Source organism: Engystomops pustulosus, chromosome 10 (genome assembly GCF_040894005.1).
Source record: "Engystomops pustulosus chromosome 10, aEngPut4.maternal, whole genome shotgun sequence".
In the NCBI taxonomy this organism is placed as follows: domain Eukaryota; kingdom Metazoa; phylum Chordata; class Amphibia; order Anura; family Leptodactylidae; genus Engystomops; species Engystomops pustulosus.
Genome location: NC_092420.1, coordinates 53,518,511 through 53,542,305, shown reverse-complemented (window position 1 = coordinate 53,542,305; position 23,795 = coordinate 53,518,511). Strand labels below are relative to the sequence as shown.

Below are 23,795 nucleotides of genomic sequence, written 5' to 3'. Positions count from 1 at the left end.
TCAAGAATGATTAAATAGGGACTCTTACTCATAGATGCTGTTTGACTGTTGTAATTTTCTTATATTTCTTATCCATGGCTTCCTTCCTTATACAAATCAACTTTTAAAATTATGTTAATACGCCTCAAAACCTCTGGTGGGTATTTCCAGAGCCCCTCAGTGCTATAGCTACACAGCCTGTTACAATGAGCAGGTCTCCCCTCCCCCTGCACTAGGTCCTGTTCCTGTGATTTACAAAGGTTCAAAAGAATGAATAGGTGATAGCTTGAAAAATTGGTAAAACTCCCTTAAGAGTCTCCTATTTAAATCAGGGAAAGCAATTATCACACTTATCTAATTCTCTCAAAATTTGACTCTTTATATGGGTAACTCAAATTAAATTCCCCATGACTGCTTCCCAATTCCAACTACAGCAGCCTTGCTTTGTGAATGAAGGGAAGCTATCACACTAAGGCCCCATTCACACAGATGTTGTGGAGATCATATCTGGCTGCAAATTTGCTATGGCGACGCAGTGGCGGGACGTGTGGCACTGTACCATTACATACTCGGGGTGGGGGGGGGCGAAGCTTGCTCTATCTTTCCCCACATGTAAGGCCCGGGACGTGTGCTGACATGTGCTCGCCCGGGTTACGGCCGGGAGAGCACACAATCATCTGAATGCAGCCTGAGGTTATGTCCATCATGGCAGTCGACATCTTCTCTCCATTGATTCTCTCATATGGTTTACATCGCTGGGCCAGATGCAGATTCATCCTTTCAGCTCCCTATTGTAACACCACCAGTCCAACTAGATGTTTATCATGGCATTTATGTAGCTGACAGGATCATCTGAATGTTAGATGAACTATAATCACAGACCCAACAAAAACTAGGAATGTAAAGAGAACATTGGTTTGTATAAGATTAGATAAAGGTTCATGCACACAGCAAAGTAACTAGGGAGCAATATTATGTAAAGAATCTGTGGCACCATGGATCCATAGCCATGGTATAACAGGTTGTGTTAGGCATTAGACTATTTTTTGGACTTTGCTATAAAGGTCAGTTGTGGGTTGTGGTTAGTTATGGGTTGGCATGAAGTACACCAAAGGACAGTATTAGTGTCAAGCGTGAGTAAAAGGAAGGCACTTTTGTCCCACACTAGAAATGCAGGCTGCTCCAGAGTTGAGATCCTGAAAGTACCACCCATATTCAGCCCAGGGCAAGGTAAATTGGCACCCAGGTTTGTAAATATCAATTAAATTATATTAATATTACTTAATTGAAAAAATAATTGAAAATTAGAGATGGTTAGTATTGACCCCAATGATTTTGATGATAATACATCTAACCAAAAATCTGGCTCCCATTTATTTCAATGGAAGGCATAAGAGGAATTTTTTCCTTTAGTGATTTTTCTACGTCTTAAAGTGGATTCCATCCAGAAACTCACTGATAAATATATTCTCAAAATCCACTTTCCAAACCTACACGAAATCCCGAGGAGGGGAGGCACAGGATGAAATATCACACTATATGTTCGTACAGTGGGATACTTTGTAGCCGTCCCTTGTAAGGATATGCCAGGAATCCGCCCAATCTATGCTTACAAAGGACTACAATGGTTTCTTTGCGCTATCTGAGGAATAACTTGAAACCTAATTTATAATGTAGACCCAGCCATTTATAATATTGATATCATCTTATTTGGTAGAGCAGAATTTGTGGCTCCTCAGGCTTCATGACCTAATAGTGACTGCTACCTCGTACCCCTGTAGCTACATCTGGTACTTTCTACATTATTGTAGAATTTCAATTCTCTTAATAAGGGATCACATTTTTTACTTTTACTTTTTCTTTTGCTCTTGGTTATTATTCCCCAGAATTCTCATTTTTATCCTGCAGAGATCTTTTCCCTCTCTTCCTCATACTTTCTCTCTCTCTCTCTTCCCGCTCTAGTTTTGTTGTACTTCTCGTCCATCACTTTTCGTAACTTACTGTCGGAAGCACCAAATAATGCAGCGTCTCTCCTCCTCAGCGTGAAACATTTTGCTTTCTTTTTCTATTGATGTAACACTTACAGGCAGCCATGGAAAAATCAATAAAGACTTTTCATTTAGTGTCCGCATGCGGACCAAGCCAGGACTCACGATGGCCACACGATTAATCGCTGTTATTTCACTTTCAGTTAGAAAATGTCTGTGTGTGTCCCATTCTTATTTAGACATAGGGCAGTGATTTGTCATGTTTTTTCCTGTATAAGTCATGTGTGTTATGAACTAAAAGATTATTTTTTTTGTAAAGCATAGGAGAAAGAGTCTGTCTAGGTAGACAGATTAAACTTTCTTCGATGGATTATCAGTTTTCTTATAGCCTATGAATATTGATTGACTCTTTCGTTGAGTCAATCAATATTCTCTTAGAAGATCATCTTTTAATGCAATTTTTAGTGATCTACTCCAAAAAGTTTCTGTGTAGATCAAGAGCAAAAGTAATACACCTGCAGAGGTAACTTGCATGGACCATTGTCACTAATAACCTTTGTGGAGGTCATAGTCTGAAACATAAACAGGGCATTTACTATGTGTCATACTATGGCGGGGATTTACTAATTCTGGCGCAAGCACGACTGTCGGCATCGGAGATCAGTCTCTGGAAAGCACATGTATTAAAGTGGCGCACGGCTGTAAGTAATTAATGCAGACATCAATGAGATGTGCGCCAAAATCTTACATGGACTGCGCCTTAATTTTGCTTTCTGACCATTTTTTTCCTGGTCTATTGTGTGCCAAACTTTTGCCCCTAAAAATGCAGACAAAATACACATAAATGTGACGGATAATGTGGAAAAGGTAGACCACGCCCACATGCGGCAAAAAAAGACGGAGGAGTGGGGATAGTCAGAAACATCTGTTCTTTCTGGCGCAAACTCATTTTAAATGATCCGCAACAATTCTGCGCCCCCCAAAAAACGAAAGATCCCGGCATTTTTTAGGCACAGATACGATAATACATGTCCTCCTATGTGTCTTTTCTGGCGCCAGAATCCTTTCTTGTTCTTTCTGGATGGTGTGCGCCACATTTATTATGTGTCAGCACCACAAAAAAACACATTTTTCTGACACTATTTTTCTTTTTTTGTCACCCAATTTGGGTGAAGCTTTTGAATCCTGGCACTTCTACAGTTCTATTTTTCCAACGCTTTTTTGGAGCATAATAAGACAAACAAGAAGCATGTCTACCAATGCCCTATGGCACTCATTTGTTCTTACATGAAGGCCTTCTTATAAAATCACAATGCAAAAGACTGCTAAAATCAGGCACTTAAAAAAACAAATTGCTACAAAAAAATAATTGTCCCTGTAGTCTTTGGCAGGTTTTCTTTGTCTTTCGCATTGGAGCTCTGGACATCCAGCTTATTTCTCTCCCTGTATGTGTGTATAGATTCAAGCAATCACCATCCCAATAATTTAGAAAAGTGGACTTTTATACCTTTGTCCCCAAATTTGGGGGTGGAAAATGGCACATGAAATAGTTCTCTTTCTTTTTCTGTAGTGACTATATTAAGAAGTTTTATGGCAGATCCCTGGGGCTTGTAGTCACTGTAATACAGCTCTCTCTTATGATAGATAGTAGTGGTAAAGCCACACACACGTCACACGTATGACCATTGCAGCCAGTAACCATTCTCAGTGGCCATAAATAAAGATGTGTTACTCACGTCGGCAGTCATGTGAATGATGAATGTTATGTCATCTATGCAGGATTGGCAGGGACCACCAGATCAGTGGAGTATTTAAAGGGAGAGTATAAAAATCATTAGCACTTGCTTTAAAACGAATCACTCTGAAAGCAAAATGTAGATGAATTGGTAATGTCATTGTTAACATTGCATTAGAAAGACATGCCTAAGCATATACTCTTATTGGAGGTGAGGACACGTAGAATCCAATAATTGCTCCCAATGATCTGTATGGCATTGATGCTGCAGTATGTGTGACCTGACTATGAGTGCATTATCATGTGACGGAATGAGGAGCTCACTCTCATTATTTACATATACATGTGTATCCTATAGCCGGTAGATTGTGCAGCGAACCTCCAGACACTGAATTTTATGTTGTTGCCTTGGGCTGCCTTGGGACACAGCAATCAAAGTGAGTTAAAAGCAGAGCAGAAAGTCTTCAGTCAGCACTGTGTCTCCAAGCGACCGAGATACGAAGCCTCTCCGACTGCGCTATGGATTTGCTGTCTATCAAGTGCAGAATACAGTACTCAGGTTAATGGATGGATTATTCCATGTAATGATATTAGGGCATTATTGATACAGACGGCAAGGAGGTGACCTTGTTAGACCAAGACAACTATATTAATTGATCATTTGGTTTCTACAAGTTTATTCCCCTGATACATTTTAACCCTTTATGGGTATTTCCTAAAACATAACAGAACCACTGTGAATTCATGGCGGAATGGTAATTGATATAGTAGTGCTCAATAAACGAGATCCCCTTAAACATTGGGATCAATCCTTTACGGAACTTGTAGTAAAAAGAAGCCAACTCAGTGTTCATAGGTGCAGACAGGAAAAGTGATTACAGGAACACTCCATTATAATACAGGGGTAGCGGGGGAAAGGCGAGAAATGGAGAATACCAAAAAGACAATTATGTGCCTGGAGTGTTCCTTCTTATTTGTAGAACAACAAGTCCCAGCTGTCTACGTTTTAGTGACCTCTTATTTATTGTTTGTTTTAGGTTAAAACCCATTGAGGTGTGTTGCCCATGATCTTTATATTGTTAGTTTAGCTTGGAAGCTAATGTGATCAGCATAAAATAATAACAACTTTCGGCATAAGTGCTTGAGTTATTCTCCTCTGTTGTATTGTGAATGATATCTCCTGACACGTAGCTTTAATTCAGTTTTGGGTGTAATAATAATACTAAGAATTCTTCATTTATATAGCGCCTACAGATTACGCAGCACTGCACAAAGCATGACAAATTGGTCCCTGTCCCCATGGGGCTCACAGTCTAAACAGCCTACCAGTATGTTTTTGGAGTGTAGGAGGAAACTGGAGTACCCAGAGGAAACCCATACAAACACGGAGAGAAAATACAAAGTCTTTGCAGATGTTGACCTGGGGCTAGGACTCAGGTCCCCAGCGCTGCAAGGCAGAAGTGCTACCCACTAAGCCACCCTGCTGCCCTAGTAGTTTTTTTTAGTCAAACCTAAGAGTGGATCCAAAATGATTACTGTATATTGCATATAAGAAAGACTTAAAAATCTCTTGACCTATGAATGTATTTGTCACATCTAAAACATCCTGTGTGAATCCTAAATATGAAATTGCTATTAAATTTCTGTAGGAATAAATCTGGCAGGACTTTTAGGTCAAGGACACACAGGACAGGTTCTCTGAAGGATTTAAATAACTGGAATCCCAAAGCAGCCCAGCTGAAATGGTCTGCTTCCACCATTTAACCCACAGACTTGCAATGCAAAGGTTGAAAACCAAACCCAAGTCCATAGAAATAATGAGCAAACTGTGCATTAAGAACCTTCTACACCGGCCATTGTGCACTACAGATGTTTTCTGCGCTGTGTACATGACATCCACTGGGGTTAGCTGCCATGGCTATCTGTCTGCTATTCTATCTGTGTGTCCCTGGCCTTAAAAGTCAGACATACTGTATCTATATTGTATCAGCAAGCAATGTATCATTATCTAACTAGACTATTCAGGATTCTAGAAAAGCTGAGTGATAGTATTCATTCACATTGGGGACCATGTTACCCAGTTGTTACCCATCAGAAACGCATATTAATCACATTTTAAAAATGTAATCATCAATTGTATATTCAGTTTACTAAACGACATATAAAACTTACCCCACACAGAGGAGCAGGAGCCCTTAGTTCTGATGGGATAGCGCATGAAACTTTGCTGTACATGTAACCTAATATGTGAGATATGGATACAGTGGCTAGAAAAGAAAGCAAAAATTTCATTTAATTTTTTTCCCCCGATTTCTTGGTTGTGTTGCTGTAAAGCTGTATAAATCTCATCATATCTTATTCAATAGATTGAGGGCATCTGTTTTATTTTAGTCCTCCATGAAAGATATTATTTGTCCATTAAGTAATGTGTCAGTATAATGCCGCCATTTCTAGCGAGTATCGTCCACTTTAGTGTTTTAAACCGCGAGATAACACCACATTATAGAGAGGAGGGGGCCGATGAGTTATGTGAAACAATTCTGTGGATCAATGCAGTTATATAGAGCAATGAGAGCGAGCTCACTGAGCAGTAGATATCAGTAGATGGGGCAATACTATAAGATATATGGAGCAGTGAGAAGTGTTATAAATAAAGCAGCATTAAAGTTTACAGGGAGAGCTGTGATTAGGAGCAGAAATCGGAGCAATGCGGCTCATGATACGTTCAGGGCATCACTGCGGACATTGCTTCATGCCGTTACAGAGCAGAGGATTAGAGAAATAGGATCATTTTTTTATGCTGCGTCTATAATTGACCCCCAAGTCTAAATAAGTTTGCCACCATTATCTACATCCTATGGGCTGTAGAAGAGTGGCTTGTTGTGTAAAGGGTGGTACACCTTATAACGGGGTAATAAGAAAGGATGCCTTAGGATTGTTTTATAGGGAACACAAGTATAGAAATACCAGGAGGGCTGACGTCTCCCATTAATGGCTCTTTCACATTGGCATTGTTATTCACATCCATGGTGCAGTGATTTCCACTGATGCCTCATGCCTCACAAAGCCATTGTTTTCAATAGGTGTTATAACATTGGCTTATTTTTTCACTGATCCATTGTCTGTGGAAAAAATTATGAAATAGAAAAAAAATCGATGAAATGTCCATTTGTTCCATAGATGAGGCTGAAAAACCTGGTGTGATGTTTTCAAAGCGATATTAAATCTTAATTTTTAGGGGTGGGGGGGGGAGACAGAGACAAAACAGGACCAAAATGGAGACACAACTGAGACAAAAAGCAACAAATGCGATAAGTAAGCACCGAACCAACACCAATGTGAAACTTTCTTTAGGTAAAGTTATTTAGTGATAAACTATAGCCAAAAAGGTAAACACACCACAAAGACCTTTCCTTCTTACAACCACCCCTTACCTCTAAGCTATTTCACTCTTTCCATTGATTTTATATTTAAATTTCCCCAGAAATCAGGAGGATGTGACTACAGAAACCAAAGGACAGAATACAATCTCCCTTCTATTGAAATGCCTTGGGACTGGAGATATTCCTGAATAAGCAGGGAATCTGTGAATTCCCACCAGAACAGCATAATGCTCCAACTATAGTAGCTGTCCATGATGAAGCCATTTTTATTACACAGTGCCATCTTTATTAGCCTACTTTAGCCTACTAATTGTTAAAGGGTTAATGATGTATTTGATTAGTGGTTATCAATTGCCGACCTTCACAGCTAAATAAGGCTGTTTGTTTTACTCCATTAAGAAAGCTAAGCAGCGCCCGATGCTGATATTCCCTTTAATTAGCAGACTGAATGCTTGATTACAATAATGTATGCAGGATAGCCCGGGTGTGTAAACGGGGAATCACTCTGCTGTCTGCCTACGTGTAATATATTCAAAAGGACCTTAGGGTCTAGTGTTCAATAAAGATGGGAAAAAAATACATGGCCCCTCCACACACTTATTCTGAGGTTGTTTTATGAAAAAAAAAAAGTAATTAGTCCCCGAGTGAATAAAGCGGATTAGATTAGATAGGGCTTGTAGGGGAGACTAAATGGATGCGCTGCTTAAGATGTTACTATGTAAACTTTGCATTTACAAGCAAACATTTTAGATTGAAGGCTTGTTTGACATGGAAGTACGACACCCGATGTCCTTGTGAGCTTTGTTTTATGCTCACTGTAACCTGTATCTGGCCATCTCTGGATCAGAGCTATTTATGTGTAACACGTTATATATTAAAATCACCATATACTGTACACTGACAGTTACTGCTCTGCGCTATGTTATATTCCTATAATAGTATTCTTCATATTTGCTATATACCCCCTTGTGTGTGCTGTCATCCTCTCCTGTCTCACTGCGCTTAAAATCTAAACACTGAGGACATGCAGGTTAAAACAGCAATGCTTTATACCATGTCCGAGCCATTCAATATATTGAAGGTATACACCATTGAGTCCTAAGGAAGCCAGTTTGGTTAATGGCCATTGATAATTAACAATTCATTTCTAATCAAGGTATTAGAAAGTCACATCAGGATCACATTTTAGATGTCCAGTGGCCACAACATGTGTTTGTCCCCAAATTTACCACTGCTAATTTTCTTACACAATGTCTATCTTTATATCCCACAATGCTGAAATTATATTCATTTGGAAATATATCAGTATCAGAATGGAAAATTCCTGATAGGACAGACCTCATATGTGCCATTCCGCTCCAAATTTGTTTACATATGCAAATATCTTGTTTTGGATATGACGGAACTTGACTGTATGTAACCAATGAAACATGACATTGTCCTTGATTCACGATCATCCTGTAAGAGGTGACACTTTAACCTTCCACTCCACTCACCTCGGATGAGGATATATTGTCTATTCGATATAAAAATAAAAATTCATGAGAATCTTCTGCAAGGTTAAAGGCCAGCGGTCCATCTATTTTCCACCGATGATCAGTCACAGAGATATATATTTTAGGAGGTGGTGCCTTGTGAAGATCATTTTGCTCTCCAGCTGAGTGTAGCAGATGGTTCATTAGCATAGTCTTGTCCTGTCCCAGGATTTCGCCATCATTTAGAAAAATGTCTCATGGAAACAAGACTTCTTGTCTTATTTTATTAGAATTAACGGTGTGGCGGGCTGGTTTCTAAATTCACCTTGGGTCAGAAAAATTAATCCGGAATGATATGAATTGTGCAGTACTCTGGTTTAAAGATAGGAAGGACTCTGGAGACTCATTAGGAGACCATATATTATATTCTGGCTCTGAAAATCTACAACCTTTGTGTCACTAAAGGGTTTGACCTTGTTCCATTTAAGCTATCCTTGATTCTGCTTGATTGAAGTTATATAAAGAGTTTCTAATGAAAACATACCTTAGCTATTTTATCTTTCATTATAGCTCTCAGGGTCCCATCAGATGAGCACGGTCAACAATTAATACTGTCCGCTTCATTAACGGAAAAATGACAGGATTTTTTATGTACTTATGTAGTTTTTGCTTTTTAGATATATGTGATTATTTTCAGGTAGGAGTTGTTATACTAGGTTTCATTTTAATTGTATGGACATATGATTAACTGAAATGTTGGATTTGTCAACAATTGTATTATATATCATGTATGAGAATATATAATATAGGTATTTTCCTAGCAAGGGAATGACTCCTCCATAACTCCCTTGTAACTATGCTATATTAAAGGTATTGTCCGGGAATACAATTTTTTAATATATGGATGGGGATGAAAGGGAGGAGGTTAAAGGAAATCTACCATCTAAATAAAGCATCATAAACCACTTCCTCCTGGCACCGTAACTGTGGTAATAATAATTATGCTAATGTATCAGAAGGGCTCTACTTGAGCCCCTTCATGCACTCTCTTCACAAGCTTTTACACTGCTCCCCCCAGTCCCCCAACACTTCCACCTTCCTCCTCCTGCTGTATTCTAAGGGCAGCAGAACACATTAAGAGGGGAGAAGTGCTTCTGCACAGTGTAACAGCCTGAGTGGTGCTCAGGAAGAGCCATTCAGGCTCATTAGCATAATGTATCTATATGTAAGTGTCCCTGGTTTATCAAGCTTGATTTTGGTAGATTTCCTGGAGAGCATATACTCACCTCTCTCCGCTCTTCTGTTAAGCCACGGCCATCCTGACCACAGCCAAGCACCTGCATTAGTTTCAGGCTACTAATCCATGGTGACATTACAATACCCTATGGGGTCATTTATATATTTATATATTGGATATATTTATATATCCAATATAGAAAAGTTACAATTTTGGCACAAATCATAGTAAAATGGCACAATTTTGGCACAAATAAAATCCAGTCTGCGCAGACGTAGGCAACATTTTATAAGGCGTTTCAGTGAGTTTTGTACGACTTTGTGTGACTTTTGTACAAAACCCAGAAAAAGCAAAAAAGAAAGACACAAATGTACTGACTAAAGAAAATGACCCCCTATGAGTTTTAGGATAATTCATGTAAATTCAGTAAGCTAAATGGAAGTGAATGATTTTGGCCTGTAAAGTATATAATGGGTTAGGTTATGTGCTTCTGAAACTACTTCTACAATGGTAAGGATCATGTATCTCAGGTAGATCAATAATAAGGAAATGTGTTAATTAATGTCTTTCCTATTTGTGCTCTAGACGTGAAGAACTTGGAGAACTTCCAGCTGGTAGAAGGAGTTCAAGAACAAGTCAATGCTGCTCTTCTGGACTATACCCTCTGCAACTACCCACAGCAAACAGACAAATTTGGGCAGCTTTTGCTACGGCTACCAGAAATCCGTGCAATAAGTTTGCAGGCAGAAGAATATCTATATTATAAACATCTCAATGGTGACGTGCCATGTAACAATCTTCTCATTGAAATGCTTCATGCGAAAAGGGCCTGATCTTTCTCTCTTTCACCATGGATCTGAGCACAAACCTTGACAAAGACTATTTAAAGACTTTAAAAGTCAAAAAAGGTATAATAATCACATTTCTTAATAGTAAATACGTGATGCATCAGGGTATTTGTATTTCAAACTGTGAATGACATTACATATCCCCCAATGGATTCTGCACAGGACACTGCCAGAACTCATCATAGCCTGATTAGAGGATTGCAAAATGGGAGGACCATTTCTCCTGAAGAGGGATCAGAAAAATGTTGGAAAGGAGAACAGTTTGTTGAAAAGCTACTTCATCCCTTACAGTCATGATATAGTATGTCTATGCATTTCCATTTCAGAGTGTTTCCTATAAAGGTTGGCCAAAAACAGAATTCAAACCAAAAAAAACTTCATATAGATATATGAATCTATATATCTGCATGTAAAAGTCTCTATACATCTGTTTCAAGGTGATCTTGCAGGAGAAAAGAGCAAAATGCACAGAGATGTTCAGTATAACTGTCTAGTAATAAAGACCTTCCATCCTTATAGGCAGCCTGAGGTCATCCTCCAGGGTTCACCTTAAAATATGCTAAAATTGTGCATTCAATGGAAGAGAAGCTACTGTGTTGCTCCTATGTACTTTGCACTGTGTTCCTTGTATTCTTATTGTTACAGGCTGCTTGTTCACAGTTATGGGGATGGAAATGCTCTCTCTTTCTCTTTTCTTAAAAACCATCCAGCCATCACAAATCAAATTCTTCATTGTTAAAAAAAAGAACAAAATTGTACGTACAGTGTATAATGTTGTGCTAGCAAACGTCCAATATCTGTATTGAGAATATTCACATGCTGTATTCCTGCTTCCCATGGTAACAAGACAAATACTATGTTGTACCGTAGCGACAACAATCTTCACCTTCAGATTTGAAGTTTACTCATCACAATGGTACTAGGACAATGGAGCAATGTAGTTTCAGACAACCCCATGGTGTACTGCTCATTTCAATATTTAAGCTTATTCTCTCTCTGGTTCAATCTACTTTTAATTTGCCGCCATTTTGTAATATGTTTTCTTTAATTTACCATTTTCTGCAAAAGAATAGATTCTGTAACTCTCATACTAACTGTAGCAATGCAGAGGAAGAAAAAGTCAATTTCATGACTACCAGTCTACCAAAGGTAATCACCAAAAATCGAAATCAATAAACATAAGCACCTTTACTGCACAGATGTGACCCACATATTCATTCCAGAAATAAGGATCTTTCCTTATCAATCTCTTAAAAAAATAAAGTTCTCACTTTCTTAAACATAATTCAAACACAGAGAATGTGAACATTGGGACGCCAGAGTCATTGGCACTTTGGAACTGACCACCTCCACTTGTCACCCAGATATACAGAAATGCAGGAGCTTACTGAAAACCTCTTAAAGGAAATCTACCACCATGATCCAGTATTTTAAACCAAGCTCACTTACATGGAGGTGTTCATCCCCGTGGAAATGATCGGTTCTTCTTTTAGTTTCTTGTGCTTGTTTTGTAAAAAAAAAAAAAAAAAAAAGTCCAGAGGGGCTATGGTGACACCCCCAGAACCCCTCAGGCTTTTTGGCATAATTTAAAAAAAATAAAGAAGAAAACATCCTGCCAGGGGGGGTACACATCACCATGTAAGTGTGTTTGGCTTTAAATACTGGATCCGCGTGGTAGATTTCCTTCAGATCTGAAGATATAAGGTTAAGACTACATTGCACAATTATTTTTTCATACATTAATAAAGTGGTCTTCTTGGATTTGGATACAGAGAAGACCGCTGTGGTCTTTTTACTCCCTTCCTTGGTGTTGCAGCTCAGCCCCATTCACCTGAATGCTACTGCGCTGAAACTAGGCTACAAGGCCAAAGTATGCAGCATCACTTGGCTAAGATGTTTAGGTGGTGCTCGCTACTTCAAGGAGCACCATCTAATTTCAGTAAAGAAAGCAAGGAAAACACATTGATATCTGTAAAATGAAAAACATGGTATTTAAATAGCACAAATGTCACAAAATACATGGAAAAATATATGAACCGAAGAACACAAACACATAAACCATATAGTACAGGTGTATTAGATAACAAATATCCAATATACCTAATACATTTTCATCTATTGCCAACTTTGTCTAGTGCAGTCCTGCCGTATTATATAGTCCAATTACATCATTTGAGATTTCCAATAAAATATCTTCCATACACTATGAAAGGGGCTTTCCCAGTTGTAATGGTATAACACAATAAAAAACGTACTAGTCAGCTTACCAGTCACCTGCCGACCCTGTGCCAGTGCTTACCTGTCCACTGTCTATCTCAGTTTACCTGCCCCCGGCGATGGCTCGTCTGGACATCTACTATTTCTTTGATAATAACATGTCACCACTGGAGCTCAGTAACCAAATATGGTGGTTCAGAGGGACAAGAGAAGCACAAGGGAAAATATATAATGGAATTAAAACCTTTAATACATATGTTGGGTAAAATATGGGGTAACATTGCATTACTGGATTTTCATTCTTTAAATAGACATAACATTCCTATATTCCTATTTTTGCACTATGAGAGTTTACCAGAGATTTGGGACTTCTTCGCAACTTTGGTAGAGCTTAAAAAAGTAAGAAAAAATAAATAAAAAAATAAAAAGCTTTCAGTATTAAAAAGAATCTATTCTGATTTATATGTAACTGCCCGAGTGTTTCTTGAACAGGATTAATTACTTGCATCTGGGTCAATATCTGAATGTATAAAAAGACAATACCAGATACATTTATGATCAGTGTTTACGCAAGGAGTGACATCAGGGGCAGACATAAACAGCAGAGGACCCCTTGTTTTCCAAATGCTCGGCATGCTGATACATCCATCCAGATGTGATATGGTATGTAACTAAAAAGTTCAGTGTCTGGTAAATGACATCACCTGGAAGGCCTCTTATGGCTCATCTCTAGTTTGCATATAAGGAGTGAAGACTATGATGGCTTGAAGGGCTTTGTAATCCAACCGCATTGCAGCAGTTAAATTAGAATAAGCAGTGTTTAATTGATGTCATGAGACATTAAAATTCCAAAATCTCATTATTTGTTCGTCTTTTTACTCATCTCTTTAGGGTTTGCAGGTAATGTCCTGTGTATGGCTTTTAACCCTATGTCCATCATAAGACATGAGCGCTCGTAGTTCAGTACAGTACTGCACAGAGCGTCATCTAAATGCAGAGCAATTGGTGTACATTTCCTTACTATTAATGTCTATCTGAACTATTTTGTACTTGAAGAGGAGCGGATAAGTAACCGGACCTGCAGAAGGCAGCATTCTGGATACACAGAACACGTGTGGAGCAGCTCATCCCATGTACAGTAATACCAGCAATGGCCTCCTACCAGCTGTACAATCATTCAGACAGAACTGTCAGTCTCTGTGTTACTCGCTTTATAAATAGTTTATTTTTATGGAACAGCTGTTCCCACTGTAGACAATTCCAATTCTAATTTATTGTCCTCATGGTTTCATCTTTCTGTAAAATATATCCATAATAAAGGAGCCAAATATGTCATTTAAAAGTGGTGTTTTTTCATCGTTGGGGATTGATGGTGACAGATATTGGGGACAACTCAACAATTATAATACAAACACCTCATTTCCTCTATTGTTATGAAACAACAGATGCATCATCATCACACACCTCTCAGATGTGCACCTTCATACTCTGTTTTCCTTCTTGGTATAGCAGAAATCCCAGGAGCGTCCGTCCTTTTAAATCTTTTAATTTCTTTTGTCCATTAAATCTAAATATATACCTTAGAAAACTCTCTTACATTTTGTTTTTTTACTTTATGTTGGAAAAGCAGATCTTGTTTTTGATTTTTTTATGCAGATTTTACAAAGAATACAATGCACTTCTGCACTCACAAAGCTGTAATCACAAGGCTCTCCTGCTAGCTACACAGAGAGCACAATGCTCAATTACTACAATGCTACAAGATGTTTTTAACAGATAATTTACCCGAAATCAGTTGCTGAAGACATTCACTGAAAAAAGAAGTCTAACATAGGAAAGATTAGTAGATTTACAGATGCAACAGGTTTACAATTGCGCAAAATGTGATACATTTGATGCATATTATGGCAGTGCAGACTGCAAGAAAAGTGTCAACAATTTTCAATGTGATAAGTCCAATTTTATTTCTGAATGAACAATCTCAACAAGGGACAAATAAAAGTAAGCTTGTTTGTCATGTGATCACAGTCTTATCTACATTCTGGTGAGGGCTTGTTCCTACATTATTGGTACAATGGTAAAGGTCCCTAAATGTAACTGAATGTGTTGCAGTGTATGTTAGTGTCACACAAAGTATGCAGCTAGTTACTGTATAGTATTGAGCAGACCTGAACCACAAAATTCGGGTTTGTACTTCATTAGAAGTTTGTGCGTGAGTTCCATACCTGGACCTGAAAAGATTTTTTACGTTTTTTAACGGTTCCGCTCATCACCAGTAAGTTATTGATTGGATGGTGACATCATAGAGACCCAGCAGTATTTACATGATGGTTGCACCTTTATAAATGTATTTATGTCATTTTAGGTTCAAAAATTTTACACAGAGATTACGTGCAATTAATATATCCGTAGAGACATGACAGAAGCACCTTGAGTTGTCTGTAATGGAACTTTGGAGATGTTATATGAGTATACATCCCACATCCCAAAGCAATATTAAGTGTTCTTCTTAAACAGATTATTTAGTTGTGGTATGATGATAGATGCCACTGAAACCTCATAATACCTCATAACCTCCATAATGCCACCCAATTATGGAGTAAAAAAAACTGTGAAAAAAACGGCAAAGGCACTTCCACTGCATGGAAACTTGTGTACTTTCGTTTAAGCGCTTAAGGACCCAAAACATGCTTGTTAGTCCTAATTAAAGGACAGATTGGGCTCAAGGACAAACATGTACGTCCTGGTGTTCATGCAGATACTGTCAGCGTGCCTTCACAATTATCAACAGACCGGCAGTACAGGCGATCATGGAATCACATATAAAAGTCCCCAGGTGGTGCAATAAAAAAAAGTTTAACAAAGTTTTAAAAAATAAATAAATGAACTATTTAAAAATAGAAAATAAAATAAATTCTCCCCTGCTAAGGTTATTTAGTAAAAAAAGGAAAAAAAAAGACCCACAAAATGGATTTCATTACGATCACAACAATTTATTCTAAATATGCAATTATTTTATGCCTGGAATAGGACATAATAAAAATTAAAAGTATGCCAAAAAGGAATTTTTTCCCCAAAATGTTAAAGCTGTAATATCGCTCTTTTGATAAGTAAATAACAAAAATATAGCTCTCCAAATATGGCACCATAAAAACAAATGAGTTTTTCTAAAAAAAAAAAAAAAGGGTTTGGTATTTGGGATTCCTATAATTATAATAACCCACTGGAAATTGCTAGCTTGTTTATTATATGGTAGAGTGAACAGCACAAAATATGCGGCAGACAGCCTTTTTGTTTCATTCTCTCCCCCATAAAGAGTTAATAAATGTTGTATGTTATGATAAATTGACTCTAAAAACAGAACCTTTGATGAATGCAACTCATTCTAAAAACAACTAATCCCCAATTGCCTATTTTGACAAAAAAATAAAAAGCTTGTGTCTTCTGGAAGGCGAGGATGGAGAAACGTATATAAATGATCCTTAAAGGGGTTGTCCACTCGACTTCAGGTTCTTAGTAAAGTCTTGGAGGATATAACCTACCAATACAAATCTAATTTCTTGAAATGTAAGGTAAAGTGCTCTGGTTCATAAATGCCTTTAACCTCATCAGCCATACCTATCCATAAAGTGACAGGAGATCGACGATCATGTGATCCTATACGTCCATGACCACTCTGGATATTTTCTCCCAAATAGGCTTGGGATTAAAACATAGTTTTAATTAAATTTAACCATTAAAAAAATATGTGAATTTAGTAAGTGTCCACCTTGCTAGCAAGACAGAATTCAGCAGAGGTTTTATATTTCAAAGTAGAGTGGAATGGGAAAAGGGAGAAGATAATAGGCTAAGTAGGTGGAGAAAGCATTTTTAGAGTTTTTGAATTCTCATGTGAATCAATCAATTACAATAGTCCTTGATTGGCTTGTGGTGTCCCAATCTTATATGTGATAATGTTAGAAGGTGTATGATAAAAGGCAACATGTAACTGGATGCGATGCTGCAAGTGTATACATTAATTCAGTTCTTTTCACATTCACTTCAATGGGGGAGATTTATCAATGTGATGCTTATAAGACCAGTGCAGTGTTAGAGAAGACTAGCCTTTTGCTGCCCCAGATTTATCAACGAAGTGTAAAGTCCTACTTTTGCACTTTCTATCAGTTTGTCTATTGTTTCCATACAAAATTTAGTGCATTGTCTGAATTTTTTTGCAGCACCAACTTTTTGCCCCAAGGCCTCGCCTCCTTTGCAGAGGCCACTCCCCTTTGTTATACCAGTTGTGAAAGTGTCCAAAAAAATCCCAAAAGCCTTAATAAATGTGGCACAAAGCAACCTTAAGGACACAGCTCATTTTCACCTTTAGGACAAAGCCAGATTTTTTAAATCTGCCATGTGGCATGATATGCAGTTATAATATTAGAAAGATTTTACTTACCAAGTTTTTTAGACATGTTGTACTTAATAATAATAACCTTTATTTATATAGCGCCATCATATTCTGTAGCACTTTACAAATCATAGGGGACATATACAAATAAAATATTACATTACAGAGTACAGTCAGATGGAACAATAGGAGTGAGGGCCCTGCTCGCAAGAGCTTACAGTACATCACTTGAATGCTATATTTTGGTTGAAATTTATTTTAAATATTTTCATTTATCGCAATGCAAGCTGTTTGTGTAGAGGTGCAACTGTGGCATAAAACAAGACCTCCTGCATGGATCTGCTTCTGAGCCTGTGTCATCTCCTTGATGTTGAGGAATCTTATAGTGTGATAAATATAAGCTCACTATGACCTTCCCCAACATCATGGTCCGGTAAGGGGTTAAACAGTTTTCTGGTGTGAATGATGCCAGAATTCTGGCGCAAGTGGGTTACTAAATCCCTCCCATTTGGTCTGAACTATCTGAACTATAAACTAGCCATGTGACCAATGGATGTCGCTTCACATTGGCTCAAGTGCTTGAACTTCTATCTCACTGGGGGTGCCAGCTGTCACACTCCATTCTGTTATTGATGGCCTCTGCTAAGGTGCTATAGGTGATTATTATCCTTGAACACCCCTTTACTCCAGACCCAACTACTGGTTATCCTCTGGAGTCAGCAAAGCCATAAAGGCAAAAAGACAAATTAAAAATAAAATCTACAATATGTATCTCTCCAACATTTTATTGTTCCCAATTTATGTAGAATGGAATCAGACCATACAGTGCTTTATTGTGTGTAAAAGCACAATGTAAATAAGAGGCAATATTGTTTATCTTATATATGCTCATGGATTTAAAGCACATTGCATTTTGAATCACATTTCAGGAAAGGACAATCTTGGAGGCTAACAGCTAAACGTAAGGAGCAAAGGTCTCCGTGTGTGTCCCGCATAGAGCACTTAATCACAGCCTGATATATTTATGGGGTGATCTCTCCATGAAGATTCTCTGGTTCAAGGCTACTGTCCTTTACAAGTGATATAAATTTTGGATCCTTAAACCATCGCCTGTATTGTAGGGCTGCTGTGGACATCTATTAATGACAAAGCATAAGAAGGTTAGCTTCCACAATTAGTCTGTAAGGGCTGTCAACACTATTACTGCTAACCTGCTTATAATTAGTATGAATTACTATGATTATTACTGTGAGATCTTCTACTGAGTGACTAGTAATCCCTGATATATGGGTGTCAGGGCGTCAGTGCGACCTGTAGACAGCACAACTGTCCTTCACCATCTTTTCTGGAAGCGAAAGTGTTATCTATTAAAAACTAGAGAGAAGACAAAAAATACATCATCCCATGTTGTCTTCTCATAAATGTGACCACCATTTCTTCTTTTCTCCCGCTCTTCAAAAAGTCATCCATCACAAAACTTCATTATCCCTAAAGCCTCACCCGTCCATCTCACCTCAAATAAAAAAGATTCATTTAATTCTCTGTCCGGAGAGGTGGAGACATAAAATGAGCGGACATCTCAAACACTTATCAAACAATAACCAGCATAGTAATGCCGAATCGGCTGTATATTTATGCCATCTCTCTGAATCTCCAGCTATCCCTCTTCCCAATGCGACAAGCAGATGACAGGAAGACATTTCCTGAAAGCCTTTCAGATGGGGTCTCTTGCTCCGCTAGATGACATCCTTCAGTTATATGCTCTTGCCAGATTTTTCCCCATAAATGGATGTTTGGAGTTGTTCATGCAGAGAGCAATTGCTATTTTTTCCTACCTGCTTTAGCCGCCTTACTTAGAAGTTATTCCATTCCATTTCAGTTTTGAAACATTTTACATTTAAATAAAAAAACCCAGAAATTATCGATAGACAAGAAGAACAAAAAGTAGAGATTTTCTAAAATTTGTAGTATTCATCATGCAACTATTCGAGCCACTTTCATGAGTTCTGTAGTATACATCCATATGCCACAAACGTAACTCATAATGTAACCTAAAAAAAAGATTATGTGCAAACAATCAAGATTTTCAGTGAGAAAATCAAAATGAAAAGCTGCAACTGATGATTTTAATGTGGATTTTCATGCAGATTTCAGATGTCAGCTGTATCTTTAAAGGGTTTGTCCCAAGTGTTCTTGGTATCCCGTCCGCAGGATAGGGGATAACTAGCTAAACGGTGAGGTTCTGACTATTGGAACCCTTACAGATCAGGAGAACAGGATCCTGTTATTATGTATGCATGGAGCAGCCTGACAAACATGCTCTGTTCACTGTTTATATGAGTGTTCGAGTGTTCGGAGGTAGCTAAACACTTTTGTGTTGAATTCGTGCCGGCTTTCATGTGACACAAATTGGGGGCGGGGGGCCATTGGACGATCCGACGGATTCGGACTACGCGCAGGATTTAACATTTAAATTTAGGTCGCAAGCCAAGCACTTACATGCACCGGAAATAAGAAGTTGAACTCCAGCGGACCTGAACGGGGAAGCGACACGTGCAGGAAATCGGTCGCACAATCTTCATGAATCACGGAAGAGTTCATCCTCGTCGGACAGTCCGCATCGGGGATCGCGCAGGGACCTGGTAAGTAAACGTGCTCCGCTGTGCTCCACTCATTCAATAATTCCTTTGCAGTCGCAGGTGTGTACTACGCCCGTCCTCGCATACAGCATTGTCCGTTGGATTCACTGACTAAAAAAATTGGCTATTGAAAGCCTTTTCTCACTAAGAAATGTGAGTTTTTTGTATTGATGTTGTATATACTGTGCAAGTTGTACCACTGAAAAGAATGAAATATATCAAGAGAAAATAAACAGCACTGTGGTGTCTTGGTGGAAAATGAAGTTGTGAAAAGCTACTTACATGAATTTCTGACATAACAGGGATTCCTGCTGGTGGTCACATACGAGGGCGGTTCAATAAGTACCCGTGTTAGAAATGAAGACATCATTTTTTCAAAATATTTTTTTTTTATTTTTCAACATAGTCCCCTTTAAAAAAGATACACTTCTCCCACCGTTCCTGCCATTTTTTTAACCCCTCCAAAAATAGGATTTGTCGAACTCTCCAAAATATGCCTCTGTCTCGGTGATGACTTCCTCGTTTTAACTACATTTTTTTCCCGCGACCCATTTCTTCATGTAGGGGAACAATAAAAAAGTTTCAGGGAGCCAGATTGGGCGAGTACAGGGGGTGCGGCAGCAATTCATAATGCAATTCAAGCAGTTTGGCGGGGACAATTCCAGATGAATGTGCTGGTGCGTTTTTGTGGTGAAAGAGCACCTTCTTTTTTGACAAATGCGTCCGTGTCTCCTACAATTTTTTGTCAAAGCAGTCCATTAACTCACTGTAGTATTGTCCAGTGATCGATCTTCTTTTTTCTAAAAAATCCATGAGGATGACGCCAATCGCATCACAAAAAATCCTTGACCTTTCAAGCCAATGGGACCGTCTTCGCCTTCTTTGGACCAGATTTCCTGGGAGAAATCCATTGTTTTGATTGTTGCTTAGTTTCTGGTGTGTAATGATGAATCGAAGTTTCATCAATGGTGACAACGCGACACAAAAACTCCTTTGGATCTTGCTTAAATTGCTTCAAACCCTTCTCCGAAGTTAACAGCCGCATCCGCTTGTTGTCCATCGTGAGCAATTGCGCCACCCATCAGGCTGACAATTTTTTCATTGCCAACTTATCATGTAAAATATTAATTGCTGTTCCGGTTGACACACCTACAGCCTCTGCTATTTTGCTCACTTTCGTTCGTTGATCAGTGAGTATCATGTTGTGGACTTTTTAAATGATTTCCTCGGTAACCAGCGGGGCGTCCTGGTCGCTCCTCATCAAAAAAGGATGTTCGCGGGCCTGAGTGGAGAAGTGACACATGCAGGATATCGGGCGCACGATCTTAGTGAATCGCGGCAGAGTGCATTATCGTCAGACAATGCACTTTCGGTGAACTCTGTGGACAGGTAAGTAAATGTGCCCCATTAAGTTTTATTGGATCTATGCTTGTCTTGTCACTCCACCCATCAGTGGATGGAACATCATAGACTAGGTTTTCTGTTGAAATTTTCAGCCTGCACTTTTCAAAATACACTTATTAACCAACATATACAAGAGCCATGGTCTGCTGATGCTGCTGTGGCAGTTAGCAACTAATCATAGCTCAGCTTCTACACAGCTTCACAGCAGTTTGTATTTTGCCACAGGTCATTAATATGAGCCCTGCGCTTTGATTGGTTACTGAGGGCAATGACTATAACACAGCTTATATGTGAGGTAAGATGGATAGATTGATACAGATAGGCACAGAGAGGCACAGAGAGAGATACATAGATTGAGATACATAGAGATACATACACTCACCGGCCACTTTATTAGGTACACCATGCTAGTAATGGGTTGGACCCCCTTTTGCCTTCAGAACTGCCTCAATTCTTCGTGGCATAGATTCAACAAGGTGCTGGAAGCATTCCTCAGAGATTTTGGTCCATATTGACATGATGGCATCACACAGTTGCTGCAGATTTGTCGGCTGCACATCCATGATGCGAATCTCCCGTTCCACCACATCCCAAAGAAGCTCTATTGGATTGAGATCTGGTGACTGTGGAGGCCATTTGAGTACAGTGAACTCATTGTCATGTTCAAGAAACCAGTCTGAGATGATTCCAGCTTTATGACATGGCGCATTATCCTGCTGAAAGTAGCCATTAGATGTTGGGTACATTGTGGTCATAAAGGGATGGACATGGTCAGCAACAATACTCAGGTAGGCTGTGGCGTTGCAACGATGCTCAATTGGTACCAAGGGGCCCAAAGAGTGCCAAGAAAATATTCCCCACACCATGACACCACCACCACCACCCCGAACCGTTGATACAAGGCAGGATGGATCCATGCTTTCATGTTGTTGACGCCAAATTCTGACCCTACCATCCGAATGTCGCAGCAGAAATCAAGACTCATCAGACCAGGCAACGTTTTTCCAATCTTCTACTGTCCAATTTCGATGAGCTTGTGCAAATTGTAGCCTCAGTTTCCTGTTCTTAGCTGAAAGGAGTGGCACCCGGTGTGGTCTTCTGCTGCTGTAGCCCATCTGCCTCAAAGTTCGACGTACTGTGCGTTCAGAGATGCTCTTCTGCCTACCTTGGTTGTAACGGGTGGCAATTTGAGTCACTGTTGCCTTTCTATCAGCTCGAACCAGTCTGCCCATTCTCCTCTGGCATCAACAAGGCATTTCCGCCCACAGAACTGCCGCTCACTGGATGTTTTTTCTTTTTCGGACCATTCTCTGTAAACCCTAGAGATGGTTGTGCGTGAAAATCCCAGTAGATCAGCAGTTTCTGAAATACTCAGACAGCCCTTCTGGCACCAACAACCATGCCACGTTCAAAGGCACTCAAATCACCTTTCTTCCCCATACTGATGCTCGGTTTGAACTGCAGGAGATTGTCTTGACCATGTCTACATGCCTAAATGCACTGAGTTGCCGCCATGTGATTGGCTGATTAGAAATTAAGTGTTAACGAGCAGTTGGACAGGTGTACCTAATAAAGTGGCCGGTGAGTGTAGATAGCGATAGATAGAGATACATAGATAGGTCATTCATTTAAGCTCTGAGCTTTAATTTGTGAAGTAATATGTGAGTTAATATGATCAGGGGCAGATTAAGGCTGGGTTTTATGAATAATATAGCCCCTACAAGTCTGGAGTCACTTCCTACATCTGGTACTAGAATCAGCTTCTTTGAGAATGGAGGATACGTCCCTTCTGCCTTTCAATCTGTGGTTTTAGGACCTTTGAGGACCTTTAAAGGTCCTGAAATGTCTCTTGTGTACTGAGAGCAGGAACAAATGTTTGAGGTTTTTACGGGTGAAGGTCCTTCTCAGTATAAAATTTTGTGGGTGGCTATGGACCCCTAGAAGGCTTGGGCCCTGAAGTACTGCCCAAAACGCCTACATTATAATCCACTACTGAATATAATATAATATAATATAAAGATATACATATACAGTATATATTGAGATAGAAAGAGAGACAAAGAGAGAGACAGACAAGGAGAGAGACAGAAACATGGAATAGAGATAGATAGAAAGAAATAAAAATATTTTTGTGATAACCCACTATTTGTTGTTATAGCTAAGACCAGTTTACTATCTGGTCCAGCTGGTTTTTGCATAAAACTTACACCTAAGCGGAGTTTTACACAAAAATAGGGCTGTGAAAATTATAAGTCAAAGTAAGCAGATTTATAAATACCACAATACACATCAACAATAATTTACACTTCCAAAAAAGGTGAAACAAACTATATTTAGTTGTAATCCACAAATATAATCAAATAATATATAATACACAAAGTAATTTTTTAACCCCTTAAGTACGCAGGGTATTTTCGCTCATTGCTCGCTCTCCATCTTCAAAAATCCATAACTTTTACATTTTTCCGTGTACTGTGTGAGCTGTGTGAGGGCTTATTTT

At 38.9% G+C, this 23,795-nt stretch overlaps 1 protein-coding gene across 2 annotated transcripts in view; it reads left to right on the top strand.

The window, feature by feature from the left end:
- NR5A2 (nuclear receptor subfamily 5 group A member 2) overlaps positions 1-14,190 on the top strand; it is a 77,762-nt gene extending 63,572 nt beyond the window's left edge. For both annotated transcript variants that reach the window (XM_072127202.1, XM_072127201.1), the window contains exon 7: positions 10,383-14,190. In XM_072127202.1, coding sequence (XP_071983303.1) covers positions 10,383-10,630 — 248 coding nt within the window. In that variant the 3' untranslated portion in view covers positions 10,631-14,190. The remainder of the gene's footprint in view (positions 1-10,382) is intronic.
- Positions 14,191-23,795: the final 9,605 nt, after the last annotated feature.